We start from the raw sequence: 18,570 nt of genomic DNA on the forward strand, positions 1-18,570 counted from the left end.
ATACATATTGATGATTTCATTGCTGTGCTGTTTGTAACTACCCTGGTAGGTTGACTGATAACCTGAACCAGGTTGCAGGCACTGGTTTGAAGCTTTTTCTTGAGTGGGCAGCTTGATGAAAGCCAGTCAATATTTAAATCACCCAGAAAATATAGCTCTCTGTTGATATCACATACATTATCAAGGATTTCACACATGGTATCCAGACACTGACTGTTAGCACTTGGTGGTATATAGAAGCTTCCCACCAGAATGGGCTTTAGGTGAGGCAGATGAATCTGTAGCCATATTACTTCAACAGAATTTAACATGAGATCCTCTCTAATCTTTACAGGAATGTGGTTCTGAATATAAACAGTGTGGCATTTCTATATTTTCTGTAAATGTTATAACCTTGTATTACTACCACTGTATCATCAAAGGTATTATCTAAGTGACTTTCAGAGATATGTCAGAATATGAATGTCATCTGTTACTAGCAAATTATTGAGTTCATGAACCTTGTTTCTTAAGCTACATATGTTAAAGTGGACTACTTTTCTTCTGGGATGCTTACTTGTTTTCATTGCTTTACTGGGAAGCTTAGCAGAAGTAGATACAGTGGGGAAAAAAGTATTTAGTCAGCCACCAATTGTGCAAGTTCTCCCACTTAAAAAGATGAGAGAGGCCTGTAATTTTCATCATAGGTACACGTCAACTATGACAGACAAAATGAGAAAAAAAATCCAGAAAATCACATTGTAGGATTTTTTATGAATTCATTTGCAAATTATGGTGGAAAATAAGTATTTGGTCAATAACAAAAGTTTCTCAATACTTTGTTATATACCCTTTGTTGGCAATGACACAGGTCAAACGTTTTCTGTAAGTCTTCACAAGGTTTTCACACACTGTTGCTGGTATTTTGGCCCATTCCTCCATGCAGATCTCCTCTAGAGCAGTGATGTTTTGGGGCTGTCGCTGGGCAACACAGACTTTCAACTCCCTCCAAAGATTTTCTATGGGGTTGAGATCTGGAGACTGGCTAGGCCACTCCAGGACCTTGAAATGCTTCTTACGAAGCCACTCCTTCGTTGCCCGGGCGGTGTGTTTGGGATCATTGTCATGCTGAAAGACCAAGCCACGTTTCATCTTCAATGCCCTTGCTGATGGAAGGAGGTTTTCACTCAAAATCTCACGATACATGGCCCCATTCATTCTGTCCTTTACACGGATCAGTCGTCCTGGTCCCTTTGCAGAAAAACAGCCCCAAAGCATGATGTTTCCACCCCCATGCTTCACAGTAGGAATGGTGTTCTTTGGATGCAACTCAGCATTCTTTGTCCTCCAAACACGACGAGTTGAGTTTTTACCAAAAAGTTCTATTTTGGTTTCATCTGACCATATGACATTCTCCCAATCCTCTTCTGGATCATCCAAATGCACTCTAGCAAACTTCAGACGGGCCTGGACATGTACTGGTTTAAGCAGGGGTACACGTCTGGCACTGCAGGATTTGAGTCCCTGGCGGCGTAGTGTGTTACTGATGGTAGGCTTTGTTACTTTGGTCCCAGCTCTCTGCAGGTCATTCACTAGGTCCCCCCGTGTGGTTCTGGGATTTTTGCTCACCGTTCTTGTGATCACTTTGACCCCACGGGGTGAGATCTTGCGTGGAGCCCCAGATCGAGGGAGATTATCAGTGGTCTTGTATGTCTTCCATTTCCTAATAATTGCTCCCACAGTTGATTTCTTCAAACCAAGCTGCTTACCTATTGCAGATTCAGTCTTCCCAGCCTGGTGCAGGTCTACAATTTTGTTTCTGGTGTCCTTTGACAGCTCTTTGGTCTTGGCCATAGTGGAGTTTGGAGTGTGACTGTTTGAGGTTGTGGACAGGTGTCTTTTATACTGATAACAAGTTCAAACAAGTGCCATTAATACAGGTAACGGGTGGAGGACAGAGGAGCCTCTTAAAGAAGAAGTTACAGGTCTGTGAGAGCCAGAAATCTTGCTTGTTTGTTGGTGACCAAATACTTATTTTCCACCATAATTTGCAAATAAATTCATAAAAAATCCTACAATGTGATTTTCTGGATTTTTTTTCTCAATTTGTCTGTCATAGTTGACGTGTACCTATTATAAAAATTACAGGTCTCTCTCATCTTTTTAAGTGGGAGAACTTGCACAATTGGTGGCTGACTAAATACTTTTTTTCCCCACTGTATGCTCATGTTATTTATGTTAGTGCAGGGTGAGCTGCACACAGTGGACTTCTAGTTGCTTATGGCCAATAATAATTGTCCTTTTAATTATGATAGTCACAGCATAGTTGTTGCAGTAGATACATACAGTGGGGAGAACAAGTATATGATACACTGCCGATTTTGCAGGTTTTCCTACTTACAAAGCATGTAGAGGTCTGTAATTTTTATCATAGGTACACTTCAACTGTGAGAGACGGAATCTAAAACAAAGATCCAGAAAATCACATTGTATGATTTTTAAGTAATTAATTTGCATTTTGTTGCATGACATAAGTATTTGATACATCAGAAAAGCAGAACTTAATATTTGGTACAGAAACATTTGTTTGCAATTACAGAGATCATACGTTTCCTGTAGGTCTTGACCAGGTTTGCACACACTGCAGCAGGGATTTTGGCCCACTCCTCCATACAGACCTTCTCCAGATCCTTCAGGTTTCGGGGCTGTCGCTGGGCAATACGGACTTTCAGCTCCGTCCAAAGATTTTCTATTAGGTTCAGGTCTGGAGACTGGCTAGGCCACTCCAGGACCTTGAGATGCTTCTTTACGGAGCCACTCCTTAGTTGCCCTGGCTGTGTTTTTCGGGTCGTTGTCATGCTGGAAGACCCAGCCACGACCCATCTTCAATGCTCTTACTGAGGGAAGGAGGTTGTTGGCCAAGATCTCGCGATACATGGCCCCATCCATCCTCCCCTCAATACGATGCAGTCGTCCTGTCCCCTTTGCAGAAAAGCATCCCCAAAGAATTATGTTTCCACCTCCATGCTTCACGGTTGGGATGGTGTTCTTGGGGTTGTACTCATCCTTCTTCTTCCTCCAAACACGGCGAGTGAAGTTTAGACCAAAAAGCTCAATTTTTGTCTCATCAGACCACATGACCTTCTCCCATTCCTCCTCTGGATCATCCAGATGGTCATTGGCAAACTTCAGACGGGCCTGGACATGCGCTGGCTTGAGCAGGGGGACCTTGCGTGCGCTGCAGGATTTTAATCCATGACGGCGTAGTGTGTTACTAATGGTTTTCTTTGAGACTGTGGTCCCAGCTCTCTTCAGGTCATTTACCAGGTCCTGCCGTGTAGTTCTGGGCTGATCCCTCACCTTCCTCATGATCATTGATGCCCCACGAGGTGAGATCTTGCATGGAGCCCCAGACCGAGGTTGATTGACCGTCATCTTGAACTTCTTCAATTTTCTAATAATTGCGCCAACAGTTGTTGCCTTCTCACCAAGCTGCTTGCCTATTGTCCTGTAGCCCATCCCAGCCTTGTGCATGTCTACAATTTTATCCCTAATTTCCTTACACAGCTCTCTGGTCTTGGCCATTGTGGAGAGGTTGGAGTCTGTTTGATTGAGTGTGTGGACAGATGTCTTTTATACAGGTAACGAGTTCAAACAGGTGCAGTTAATACAGGTAATGAGTGGAGAACAGGAGGGCTTCTTAAAGAAAAAGTAACAGGTCTGTGAGAGCCGGAATTCTTACTGGTTGGTAGGTGATCAAATACTTATGTCATGCAATAAAATGCAAATTAATTACTTTAAAATCTTACAATGTGATTTTCTGAATTTTTGTTATAGATTCTGTCTCTCACAGTTGAAGTGTACCTATGATAAAAATTACAGACCTCTACATGCTTTGTAAGTAGGAAAACCTGCAAAATCGGAAGTGTATCAAATACTTGTTCTCCCCACTGTAGATAACTTGTGGGTTTTAAAAATGAAATGGGGTGAGTCTCAATGGTTTCACTAGGCCTGGATTTCCGGGGCGTCAGACCCAAACCTTTTGATGGTACAATAAAAAAAGAATACAAAATATTTTATTTTCTAAATTTCAGTCTGATGAGTTTCCATAACCACACATCACTTGCGCTATGCACTATAAAAAAAGCCTGTAGCATAACACAGAGCAAATATGGATATTCGGAACTTCTTCCTAAAGAGAGCAGGTTGAACAGGTTGAGCATTAGCATCTAGCAGTGAATGACAGAAAGTCAAAGTGCAGCAGCAGCAGAGTTAGCCACAGGTTTTAAAGGGGTTGGTGGTAGCTAACTATCTTGTCTCCATCAGCATAAGGTTTGGCTAATGCTAATAAAATAGCTTTAGTGCTCAATATCCTTAAGCTATTGGGTCAGTTATTTAACTGTATACAGTACCAGTCAAAGGTTTGGACACACCTACTCATTCAAGGGTTTTTCTTTATTTTTACTATTTTTTACATTGTAGAATAATAGTGAAGACATCCAAACTATGAACCCACACATATTGAATCATGTAGTAAAAACAGTGTTAAACAAATCAAAGTATATTTTATATTTGAGAATCTTCAAATAGCCACCATTTGCCTTGATGACAGTTTGGCACACTCTTGGCATTCTCTCAACCAGCTTCATGAGGAATGTTTTTCCAACAGTCTTAAAGGAGTTCCCACATATGCTGAGCACTTATTGGCTGCTTTTCCTTCACTCTGCTGTCCGACTCATCCCAAACCATCTCAATTGGGTTGAGGTCGGGGGATTGTGGAGGCCAGGTCATCTGATGCAGCACTCCATCACTCTCCTTCTTGGTAAAATAGCCCTTACACAGCCTGCAGGTGTGTTGGGTCATTGTCCTGTTGAAAAACAAATGATAGTCACACTAAGCCCAAACCAGATGGGATGGCATATCGCTGTAGAATGCTGTGGTAGCCATGTTGGTTAAGTGTGCCTTGAATTCTAAATAAATCACAGAGAGTGTCACCAGCAAAACACCCCCACACCATAACACCTCCTCCTCCATGCTTTACGGTGGGAAATACACATGCGGAGATCATCCGTTCACCCACACTGCGTCTCACAAAGACACGGCGGTTGGAACCAAAAATCTCCAATTTGTACTCCAGACCAAAGGACACATTTCCACCGGTCTAATGTCCATTGCTCGTGTTTCTTGGCCCAAGCAAGTCTCTCCTTCTTATTGGTGTCCTTTAGTAGTGGTTTCTTTGCAGCAATTCGACCACGAAGACCTGATTCACACAGTCCCATCTGTACAGTTGATGTTGAGAAGTGTCTGTTACTTGAACTCTGTGAAGCATTTATTTGGGATGCAATTTCTGAGGCTGGTAACTCTAAAGAACTAACTCTGGGCTTCCATTCCTTTTGCGGTCCTCATGAGAGCCAGTTTCATCATAGTGCTTGATGGTTATTACGACTGCACTTGAAGAAACTTTCAAAGTTCTTGAAATGTTCCATATTGACTGACCTTCATGTCTTAAAGTAATGATGAACTGTCATTTCTCTTTGCTTATTTGAGCTGTTCTTGCCATAATATGGACTTGGTATTTTACCAAATAGGGCTATCTTCTGTATTGGTGTCTTCACTATTATTCTACAATGTAGAAAATAGTAAAAAATAAAGAAAAACCCTGGAATGAGTAGGTGTGTCCAAACTTTTGACTGGTACTGTATATTTAGTGAATAGGCAAGCTAAGGATGTTGATATAAGTCATAAATTCAGGAAGAGTGTTTATTTCCAGCGAGTGTATTTGATGGGTTTGGTTTCTGTAGCTACATTTGCTGGCTAGCCACTTCCGTAGCTACTGGCTGGCTAGCTAGCTGAGACCGAAGACATGAGAGAAGGTTTTCTGACTAAAGCTGATGCACATATCTTCTGATAGTGACACAGCACCCCCTTCTTGACAGAAGCTGAACTTTACTACAACTAGATATTTAACCCTGTTTAAAATGGGCACTGTGGTAGAACTGACTAAATGAAATGAATCATGGAGGTTTTATAACCTATTTCATTTTATAGGTACACACTGGTACTAATGATTTTATGGCAATGCGAGGACATGTAGCTCCTGCAATGCATCAAGTGGCAGCCAAAGTTGCAGAGCGATTTCCAAACACCAAAATCCCTATGTCCACCCTGTTGCCACATGGCGATGTGCTCTTTCACATTATTCAGAGCATCAACGCTGAGCTGTCTGGAAGCTGTGCTCTCTTGGACAATGTTTATCTAGCAAACCACCATGACATTCACCCCAGCTGATGTACGACCTAGTACACTTGAACAAACAGGGTGTCAAGGTGTTTGCTAGGAAACTGAAAGAAATTGCTCTGGAACAAAGCAAAAAAATACAATAAAAAAATAAGGGGAACTCTTTCACACATCCTCCAAGATCACGACCACCAGCACCCACCCAGAGAGACCAGCACCACCCTACACCACCTGGCCACATCCAAAGAGGCCATCTCTACCCTGCACCAACAGGCCCCTTCCAGAGAGGCCAGCATCACCCTACACCACCAGGCCCCATCCAGAGAGACCAGGTCCATCCTGCACCATCAGGCTCATTCCAGAGAGGCCAACTCCACCCTACACTATCGGGCCCCATCCATAGTGACCAACACCACCCTGAACCTTTGGGCCCCTTCCAGAGTGGACAGCACACCCCCATCCCACTACCCCCATGCTAACAGAAAAACACCCCAATCAGAAGAGACCAAAAGTCCAGCAAGACAGCTATGCAGAAGTGGCACGAAGAATAGAGCACCCTGCTGCAGCCGAGCTAAACCAGATAAATCATCTGCTGAACATACTGTAATCTGCTCAAAAATCAATTAATTCCTTCTTTGTTATTATCAGAAATAGAATGACTAGAAATTCAACCTATTATCATTGAGTTCAGTTTTATATACTAGAAGCTACCCAGGAAACGGTTAAAGTTAACTTTTGCATGTAGTCTCAGAAACAAAATTCATGAGATTAGTAATTTGCTAATCTTAGATAATATTTGTATATTAGCCATTGCTGAGACTCACTTAGACAGCACCTTTGATGATTCAGCAGTAGGAATACAAGGACATAACATCTATAGATAAGACAGGAACGTCTACGGGGGAAGCATTGCTGTATATATTCAGAGCCATATTCCTGTAAAGCTCAGAGAGGATCTCATGACAAATTAAGTAGAAGTGCTGTGGTTGCAGGTTCACCTGCCTCATCTGAAGCCTTTTCTTTTAGGGTGCTGCTATAGGCCACCAAGTGGAAACTGTCAGTATCTGGAGAATATGTGTGTGATGTTAGATAAAGGCTCTGATGCTAACAGATACATTTATTTTCTTGGACATTCTACGCAACAGACATCATCAAAGCGCGCAACCAAACAATGTACTGTGTACATTCGGTTTATTGTTTTTATGAAATGGTCTTTAGAGCATAATGCTATACTGTTTAAAAGTCAGCCACCAGTGCTGGCCATAACCTTGTATAGGCCACCAAAGCACTGTCCCACATTCTTTACTGATCTATCTGAACTATTGTCTATTGAGAACTATGATAAAATCCTTGTGTTGGGCGATTTTAATATTCATGTTGACAAAGAGACTGACTCCAAGGCCATTGATTTTATGAATCTTTTGAGCTCTATGGAGCTCTATGTCCATGTGTGATATTCGGAGTAATCCCAATATCACATATGTCCAAAGACATTGAGAATTTAGTGCATATCCACAAAACTCAAAATATGCATTGGAAATGGTCAGTATTCTCAGAAACGTGTCAAAGACGTGTCATGTAAAGATATCCCCTTATATGGACCCTTTTCGCCCAGTGGGTAGTGTGCTGACTAGCTGTGGCCTGACCCACTTACATACCTATTACCTACTACATAACACCACATACTGTACTATTCAAACCCCTGGACAGAATATCGGTAAGCTCTCCTGGAACGTGGTCGATAAGTCCTCTACAGAGCTCAGAAAGTCAAGAAGTCAATATCTGCAGAAGAAAACTTTAGGGGATAAAATTACGAATTTGTAGATACACAAAATGTGGTTACATACATGGGATAACATATTTGGTTTGATGTGTTGAAAGGACATTAACATTTTACATGGAATAGTTCATTCATTAGAAGTATGCTGCCTGTCTGTCTGTCATGCCATCAGAGGAGTAGACCTGTGAATAATGAAAAGATAATAAGTTGTTGCCACACTTTAATATACAGTGGGGAAAAAAAGTATTTAGTCAGCCACCAATTGTGCAAGTTTTGCCACTTAAAAAGATGAGAGAGGGCTGTAATTTTCATCATAGGTACACGTCAACTATGACAGACAAAATGAGAAAAACAGTTCCAGAAAATCACATTGTAGGATTTTTAATGAATTTATTCGCAAATTATGGTGGAAAATAAGTATTTGGTCAATAACAAAAGTTTCTCAATACTTTGTTATATACCCTTTTTCTATGGGGTTGAGATCTGGAGACTGGCTAGGCCACTCCAGGACCTTGAAATGCTTCTTACGAAGCCACTCCTTCGTTGCCCGGGCGGTGTGTTTGGGATCATTGTCATGCTGAAAGACCAAGCCACGATTCATCTTCAATGCCCTTGCTGATGGAAGGAGGTTTTCACTCAAAATCTCACGATACATGGCCCCATTCATTCTTTCCTTTACACGGATCAGTCGTCCTGGTCCCTTTGCAGAAAAACAGCCCCAAAGCATGATGTTTCCACCCCCATGCTTCACAGTAGGTATGGTGTTCTTTGGATGCAATTCAGCATTCTTTGTCCTCCAAACACGACGAGTTGAGTTTTTACCAAAAAGTTCTATTTTGGTTTCATCTGACCATATGACATTCTCCAAATCCTCTTCTGGATCATCCAAATGCACTCTAGCAAACTTCAGACGGGCCTGGACATGTACTGGCTTAAGCAGGGGGACACGTCTGGCACTGCAGGATTTGAGTCCCTGGCGGCGTAGTGTGTTACTGATGGTAGGCTTTGTTACTTTGGTCCCTGCTCTCTGCAGGTCATTCACTAGGTCCCTCCGTGTGGTTCTGGGATTTTTGCTCACCGTTCTTGTGATCATTTTGACCCCACGGGGTGAGATCTTGCGTGGAGCCCCAGATCGAGGGAGATTATCAGTGGTCTTGTATGTCTTCTATTTCCTAATAATTGCTCCCACAGTTGATTTCTTCAAACCAAGCTGCTTACCTATTGCAGATTCAGTCTTCCCAGCCTGGTGCAGGTCTGCAATTTTGTTTCTGGTGTCCTTTGACAGCTCTTTGGTCTTGGCCATAGTGGAGTTTGGAGTGTGACTGTTTGAGGTTGTGGACAGGTGTCTTTTATACTGATAACAAGTTCAAACAAGTGCCATTAATACAGGTAACGGGTGGAGGACAGAGGAGCCTCTTAAAGAAGAAGTTACAGGTCTGTGAGAGCCAGAAATCTTGCTTGTTTGTTGGTGACCAAATACTTATTTTCCACCATAATTTGCAAATAAATTCATAAAAAATCCTACAATGTGATTTTCTGGAAAAGAAATTCTCAATTTGTCTGTCATAGTAATAAAAATTACAGGCCTCTCTCATCTTTTTAAGTGGGAGAACTTGCACAATTGGTGGCTGACTAAATACTTTTTTTCCCCACTGTATGCTCATGTTATTTATGTTAGTGCAGGGTGAGCTGCACACAGTGGACTTCTAGTTGCTTAGAGGCCTAGTTCAAACCGCAACATTTTAAACACACAAAAGGCAAACATAAAAGACAAATTGTAGTAGATAAATAGTTAGTTAGTTAAATAAAACACTGCTCTTCGACTTTTGAGACTGCATTGTTTTGGGGAAATAGGGACATGTCTGTCTATTTCGGCAAATATCTCACAATGTGTATAAGTGACTCGTTTCAGGAAACTAGGCGTATGTCGTGTGTCACTACTTCACATGAGAGCCATTTGAATATAAACTTTTTTTTAAAGTCAAAATGCGTTTTTAGGCAGAAATGCCTTCTGTAGCATGTGAACTTTCATGTGCCTTAATAACAAACGTGTATGCCAGGGGTGTCAAACGTCCGGCCCGCGGGCCGGATCAGGCCCGCAAACGGGTTTAATCCGGCCCGCGAGATTATAAAAAAAAAATATATATATATATATATATATTTTTTTTTTTTAAGTATAAAAATGCGCTGCAATTTTTCAATAAAATAAACTGCTGTTCCAATTGCGTCCACTGGATGGCGCAATAGCAATTGTGTTAAGCAAGCAAACTGTTTATACCGGGGCAGAGCAAGTAGGTCAAGCACGTGCAGCCAATGAGCTACTTTGTTTTGCCCGCGATATTTATTAAGGCTTCTACTTTTAACATTATGTGCTTTGGCACCCTCATTGCCCCAATATGTCTCTGTCAAAAAAGAGAAAAGTGGACGCAGAGTGCAGTGTTCCAAGAAAAATGGTCATCCTATTTATTCACGGAATTGAATGGGAAAGCTGTATGTTTGGTGTGTTCAGAGCATGTTGCATTGCTGAAAGAATATAACCTTCGTCGCCACTATGTGAGTCTTCATGCCGACAAATATGACAACTTTCAAGGACAGCGGAGATGAGAGAAGGTGAATTAACTGTTGGCGGGTCTGAAGAAACAGCAGTCTGTGTTTACTCACAGCCGAGACATCAGTGACGCTGCAGTGAAAGCTAGCTACCTCATTGCTAATGAAATCGCAGTGGCTTCAAAACCATTTAGTGAGGGTGAATTTGTAAAAACATGCATGATGAAGGCAGCGGAGATTGTGTGCCCTGAAAAGCGGCAGGCTTTTGCAAATATCAGCCTGACAAGAAACACAGTTGCAGACAGGATTTCCGATCTTTCAGTGGATTTGGACAGCCAGTTGAAGCAAAAAGTAAAGTCATTTATTGCGTTTTCGGTTGCAATTGATGAAAGCACGGACATTACAGATGTTGCACAACTGGCCATTTTCATCCGCGGAGTTGATGACACATTGACCGTCACCGAGGAGTTCGTGGAGTTGGTGCCAATGACAGATACAACGACAGCAGCTGATATTTTTACCGCACTCGTCGGCGCGCTGGACAGAGTCGGAGTGGACTGGTCCCGCGCTGTCAGCCTGGCTACAGATGGTGCGCCCTCAATGATCGGGAAAAAGCAGGCGTTGTGACAAAGTTCAGAGAGAAAGTGCAATCTGCAAATGGAGGACGTGATTTTTTGACTTTTCACTGTATTTTGCACCAGGAGGCTTTGTGTTGCAAGTCATTAAAGATGGATAACGTCATGAAGGTGGTCATCCAAACTGTTAATTTCATCCGATCCAGAAGCCTGAATCACTGTCAGTTTGACAGCCTTCTCAGAGAGAAAGACCACATCTATGGCCTGCCATACCACACTGATTAAGCCGAGGTGCTGTGCTGAGGCGTTTCTTTGATTTACGAGAAGAAATTGAACGAAAAGGGCAAAACAGTGTTAGAATTTCATTCCGCAGAATGGATGCAGGACCTTGCATTTATGGTGGATGTTACAGAGCACCTGAATAACTTGAACAAACAGCTGCAAGGGCGCAACAAAGTTGTCACGCAGTATTATGACAGCATACGTTCTTTCAAGTTGAAGCTGTCATTGTGGGAGACGCAACTTGCCGGTGGTGATGCAGCTCACTTCCCCTGTCTGAAAAATGTGTGCGCGACCCAACATGTGGCAGACATGAAGCGGTTCAAAGATAAAATTACGGGACTGTTACGGGAGTTTGAGCAACGCTTTCAGATTTATGTTTATATGTTTTTATGTTGATGTGCTATTGTTTTTAATTGATTTTATTTTATTTGTATATTTAACCTATTCTTGACTCTGTGGTTCTTGCACTTGTTTGGGGAACAGGATTTCATTATTTTTATCTACATTTCTGCCTGAGAAATGACACCCTGATATAGTTCTGTGATCTGTGATATACTTCTGTGAATCACTGAGGCATTGTGTGTTTGTGTGTTCTTTGTCCTCAGAACTTTCAAATAACTTGAGGTGTTTTATGATTAATAGTGATGTTGTGCTTTTGGACACTGTCCTCAGGCTCCAGCTTTATGTTTATATGTTTTTATGTTGATGTGCTATTGTTTTTAATTTATTTTATTTTATTTGTATATTTAACCTATTCTTGACTCTGTGGTTCTTGCACTTGTTTGGGGAACAGGATTTCATTATTTTTATCTACATTTCTGCCTGAGAAATGACACCCTGATATAGTTCTGTGATCTGTGAAACAGTTCTGTTAATCACTGAGGCATTGTGTGTTTGTGTGTTCTTTTTCTTTAGAATTTTCAAATAAACTTGACGTGTTTTATGATTAATAGTGATGTTGTGCTTGTACTATTTTGGACACACTGTCCTCAGGCTCCAGCTTTATGTTGTATGTTGATCGTATTAAAACAAAGAAAACAATCTGAAGTTGTTGTTTTTAAGTTATATATACCATGATTTTTCCGGTCCGGCCCACTTGGGAATAGATTTTCCTCCATGTGGCCCCTGAGCTAAAATGAGTTTGACACCCCTGGTGTATGCCATCTGTAAATATGAATACAATTGTTAAATTATGGGCCTAGTTGATTTAGCCACAGAAAAAGACATCAACCTTCCCGCTAGCCATGATTGGTTGAGATAATGAGTGGGCTGGCCATGCCGAGAGATGAGTTCTGATGGGTCTGCCATGTTGCATGCTTCTGTCTATTTGAGCTGGTCAGTATGTGTAGGTAATCCTGTCTAACGCCCTTTTTTTGAAATATATCCCGTAGTAGAACTGCATAAGAGTTGCTCTCCACTTTCTGGAGGACCACATTTTGAAATCAGTGGAATTAGAGTATGATAGCTAAGGAGATGGAGAAAACACCTGTTACATGTTTCTAATTTTGTCAGAAAATATTTTTCATTTCAAGTAAAAATGTACTGTTAGCTAGCAAGCTAACGTTAGCTGGCTGGCTCGCTAGCTAATGTTACGTGTATGATCTGTGTAGTAATATTATTCGTATCTCAGAGCCATTTGCTTTGCTAGTTATAGCCTAATGTTAAATGTCATAGCTAACATTTAACCTGGTTGGCTAGCTACCTGCAGATTCATGCAGGGTAGTAACGTCATGAGTTGGGATTATGGTTCATTGTTTAGCTAGCTAGCTACATGTCTTAACAAAAGACTCCACTATGCAAGTAACCATTTCAATAGAATATTAATGACGTCACTGCAAAAACTGTTGATAGACGTAGCTGGTAAATTCACTCTGGCTATCTACTCCGATTTCAGAGCACTGTCATCTGAGTGTGCGAGAGTGCAGAATAACTGACAAATTTACGAATGCTCAACAGGTGTATTTCTTTCAGAATCATGTCCAAACTCTTTAATTGGACACATGTGGACTCCAATCAAGTTGTAGCGACATCTCAAGGCTGATCTTTAGGAAATTGGATGCACCTGAGCTCAATTTGGAGTGTCATAGCAAAGGGCTGTGAATACTTATGTAAATGAGTTATTTCTGTATTTCATTTTCAATAAATGTGAAACATTTTCTAAAGACATGTTTTCACTTTGTCATTATGGGGTATTGTGTGTAGATGGGTGAGAGAAAAAAAATCTATATATTTAATAAATTTTGTATTCAGGCTGTAACACAACAAAATAGGGAATAAGTCAAGAGGTATGAATACTTTCTGAAGGCACTTTACATACCATTGATTAGAGTGAGAATAAGGATCTGGCCAGTGTTGAATTTGCAGTGAGCTTAGACATTATTTCCCTTCCCCTTAAACAGCTGTTTGTAATAGGAAGTGAAGATAGGAATGATCTGTATCACAGGAAGATGGTGGCACCTGAATTGGGGAGAACGGGTTCGTGTTAATGACTGGAGCGGAATGAGTGGAATGCTATAAAATACATCAAACACATGGTTTCCAGGTGTTTTATGCCATTACATTTGCGACGTTCCGACCATTATTATGAGCTGTTCTCCCCTCAGCAGCCTCCTGTGATCTGTATAGTGTCTTCACATTAATGTATCCAAACAATGATATCACCATTTTGCAGCTAACAGAACAACATGATAAGGTAGACATGCTGGGAGAGGTTATGAGCACTAATCAAAGTAGAAGTTTTCGCTCATCATGTGTACTTGCACAGTGGTTCGCCGCTGACAGACAGACAGACAGGCCTACCACACATTCAACCAGATCTAGAGCTAACACCAGGCATAGTACCATAGTTGTTATTTTGTGATGTGCTTGTTAGTCTGCTGCTCTCTACCCTCCGATCTATTGGTGAACGTACAATCACTGCAGAACTCACTGGAAGAGCTCAATTCGAGACTATCCTATCGGACCTGAAGAACTGTAATATCCTATGTTTCTCGGAGTCGTGGCTAAACAAGGACATGGTTAAGATACATCTAGCAGTTTTTTTTATGCATCGGCAGGACCAAAAAACTCAAGGGGGAGGTGTATGTTTTTGCTAACAATAGCTGGTGCACAATCTCTAATATTAAGAAAGTCTCAAGATTCTACTCCCCTGAGTTAGAATACTTCACGATAAGCTGACGATACTATATACAGTGCCATCAGAAAGTCTTAATACCCCGTTACTTTTTTCGCATTTTGTTGTGTTACAGCCGGACTTAAAAATGTATTAAATTCAGATTTTGTGTCACCGGCCTAAACACAGTAAATGGAACTATGTTTTTAGAAATGTTGACAAATGAATACAAAATGAAAAGCTGAAATGTCTAGATTCAATAAGTATTCAACCCCTTTGTCATGGCAAGCCTAAATATGTTCAAGATTAAAAATGTGCTTAATAAGTCACATAATAAGTTGTATGGACTCTGTGTGCAATAATAGTGTTTAACATGATTTTTGAATGACTACCTCATCTCTGTACCCCACAAACACAATTATCTGTAAGGTCCATCAGTCGAGCAGTGAATTTCAAACACAGATTCAACCACACAGACCAGGGAGGTTTACCAGTGCCTTGTAAAGAAGGGCACCTATTGGTAGATGGGTAAAAAAAAAGCAGACATTGAATATTCCTTTGAGCTTGGTGAAGTTAATAATTACACTTTGGATGGTGTATCACTACAAAGACACAGGCGTCCTTCCTAACTCAGTTGCCGGAGAGGAAGGAAACCGCTGAGGGATTTCACCATGAGGCCAATGGTGACTTTAAAACAGTTACAGAGTTAAATGGCTGTGATTGGAGAAAATTGGGGATGGATTAACAACATTTTAGTAACTCCACAATACTAATGTAAATGAGTGACTGAAAAGAAACATGCATCCTCTTTGCAATATGGCACTAAAGTAAAACTGCAAAAAATGTGGCTAATTAATTAATTTTATGTCCTGAATACAAAGTGTTATGTTTGGGGAAGATCCAACACAATACATTACTGAGTAACACTCTTCATATTTTCAACTAGGGAGTTTTTTTATGATAAAAATAAATGGAATAGAGCTAAGCACCAGCAAAATCCTAGAGGAAAACCTGGTTCAGTCTGCTTTCCAACAGACACTGGGAGACAAATTCAACTTTCAGCAGGACAATAACCTAAAACACAAGGCCAAATATGCACTGGAGTTGCTTACCAAGACGACATTGAATGTTTCTGAGTGGCCTAGTTACAGTTTTGAGTTAAATTGGCTTGAACATCTATGGCAAGACTTGAAAATGGCTGTCTAGCAATTATCAATAACCTACTTGATATAGCTTGAAGAATTTAAAACAATGTGCAGATATTGTACAATCCAGGTGTGCAAAGCTCTTAGAGACTTACCCAGAAAGACTCACAGCTGTAATCACTGCCAAAGGTGATTCTAACACGTATTGACTCCGGGGGTTGAATACTTATCTAATCAAGATATATTAGTGTTTTATTTGTCTTTTTTGTTTTATTACAACATTTTACATTTTTCTTCCACTTTAACATTACAGTATTTTGTGTAGATCGTTATCTAAAAAGTGACAATTAAATCAATTTTAATCCCACCTTGTAATGTCAAGGGGTGTAAATACTTTCTGAAGGCAATGTATATTTTTCATCGCTGTCTATTTACCACCAGAAACTGATGCTGGCACTAAAACCGCAGTCATTGAGCTGTATTGGCCCATAAGCAAACAACAAAATGCTCATCCAGAGGTGGCGTTCCTAGTGGCCGGGAACTTTAATGCAGGGTAAAATTAAATATGTCTTACCTAATTTCTACCTGTTCAAGTAGAGGCGACAAAACTCTAGATCACCTTTACTCCACATACAGAAACGCATACAAAGCCCTCCCTTGCCCTCAATTTGGCAAATCTGACCTTAACTCTATCCTCCTAATTTCTGCTGACAAGCAAAAACTCAAACATTAAATACCAGTGATGTGCTCAATACAGAAGTGGTCCGATGAAGCTGATGCTAAGCTACAGGACGGTTTCGCTAGCACAGACTGGAATATGTTCCGGGATTCATCCGATGGCATTGAGCAGTTTACCGCATCAGTCACCGGATTCATTAATAAGTGCATTCACTATGTCATCACCAGTGACCGTAAATACATATCCCAATTTGAAGCCATGGATTACAGGCAGTCACACTGAGCTAAAGGCTAGAGCTGCCGATTTCAAGGAGCGGGACATAATCCGGTCTCTTATAAGAAATCCCGCTATAACCTCCGACGAGCCATCAAACAGGCAAAGCGTCAATACAGGACTAAGATCGAATCCTTCTACGCCGGCTCTGATGCTCACCAGATGTGGCAGGTCTTGCAAACTATAATGGATTACAAAGGGAAATCCAGCCGCGAGCTGCCCAGTTACGCGAGCCTACCAGACGAGCTAAATGCCTTCAATGCTCGCTTCGAGGCATGCAACACTGAACCATGCATGAGAACACCAGCTGTTCCTGACAACTGTGTGGTCACCCTTAGGGATGTTACGTTTACCATATTACCACCACAACGGAGGTCACGAGTCATGACCGCAGTCAAATTCCACGTGGCCATTTAGTCATGGTAACTAGGCTTCTCCAAAACTGCACTCTGATGCCACTGATGGTCATTAGTAGCCTACCAAACTTGCTAACTGCCATTTGATAATGGCCTGGTTCTCAGCGGTCTATTGTCCCTCTAATCACTCTGACATCAATTCAAAATATATTGAAAATCAAATTATACACTTTGTGAGAGCCCATGAGCTCACGTTGCGCAACATTTCAATAGGCTATGCAATTGTGTGAGAAAACAGCGTTTTGATGGCTTCTATTAAAAAGATCCCATCAGTTTTCTGTAGGCTTAATATATTTATTTCTCAACTTTCCTAATATAAAGCACATTTATTGAGGTGCATACGGACGACATGTATTTTTCCCTGACAGGCGCATGATAATGGTCCATTCTAAATCAAAACTAATTTCACACATATTTTATTTAGTATATGTAAGGACTAGATTAAATTCAGAAAAGTCTGATGGGTGACAATATTATCACTTGTGAATGATGTCCAGCTTGTGCAGTCTAAGGCAAGAAACAGTGCATGCCATTTTTTTTGACTTTTTCCAATCATAGTCACACACATCAACTAGCCTAGCCCGTAGGCCTATATGTTTTGATAAGGTTTGTATCACAACTAAAGTGGCCAAATGACTCCAAATGTAGCCTATAGGCCTAGGACCCCTGGAACAAGGTTGGAGAGCACATAGCCTTCAGAGCCTAGTGAAACGTGTTCTTATAAGCCCACTCATTGCGCAATCACGTGTGAAAACAGATTTGACTGGCCACTATTTAAAAAAGGATCCCAGCCTTATCATGCTGCTATATTTATTGAGCATTTCTTAAAATTAAGCACATGAATCCACTTTACAACCGGTGTAGCCTACCTGGCATACATAGGCGGTGCATGAGTTTCACGTTTGGAGAAGCTAATTTTCACCATAAAAATGCACCTTTATAATAAAGCATTCCATATATCAACATTTGCAGACTTATGTAATATAGCCTACTATTTGTGAGTAGATTGGATAGTCATAATTTAGGCTAAGAATTAAATCACTCTTTGCAAAAAAGACCATTCAATGCAGGGCTAATGCGTATAGCATACAGTAGGCCTAGGATATAGGCAATATCATTTATGTTTCTTCTTTCTTTGCATGGGAAAAAATGTGGCCTTTTATAATCACATTTCTGTAAGGTTCTGTTTTTATTTTCTTAGTTCACCTTGTGTTCTTTAACATAGGCCTGTTTCTTTGTGTTCTTGAACGTAGCCCTGTCTTTCATTTTTGTTCATTGATTTCACCTGTGTTATTTACTCACCTGGTCTCATCAGCTCCTTATTTAGTTCAGTTCATTCTGTTGTGCCTTGTGAGGTATTGTTCGTTTTGACTCTACTAAGCCTTTTCCTAGCTCGTTTGTGAGAACCAGTTATAGCCTTCAGTCCTAGTTTTGATTCACCTGCCTGTTTGCCTACCTGTGTATGACCATTGCCTGCGACCACGATTCCTGCCTTCTGCGAAGGTGAAATAAACACCTGCCGCGCTCTGCTCGTGAAACAACATC

At 41.0% G+C, this 18,570-nt stretch overlaps 1 protein-coding gene across 1 annotated transcript in view; it reads left to right on the forward strand.

Moving 5' to 3' along the window:
- cntf (ciliary neurotrophic factor) overlaps positions 1–16,754 on the forward strand; it is a 171,118-nt gene extending 154,364 nt beyond the window's left edge. Inside the window, exon 3 of the mRNA XM_084155074.1 lies at positions 16,606–16,754. Coding sequence (XP_084011200.1) covers positions 16,606–16,623 — 18 coding nt within the window. The 3' untranslated portion in view covers positions 16,624–16,754. The remainder of the gene's footprint in view (positions 1–16,605) is intronic.
- The last annotated feature ends 1,816 nt before the right edge of the window (positions 16,755–18,570 follow it).

The sequence above is a fragment of the Coregonus lavaretus genome, assembly GCF_964263955.1.
Source record: "Coregonus lavaretus genome assembly, chromosome: 38".
In the NCBI taxonomy this organism is placed as follows: Eukaryota; Metazoa; Chordata; class Actinopteri; order Salmoniformes; family Salmonidae; genus Coregonus; species Coregonus lavaretus.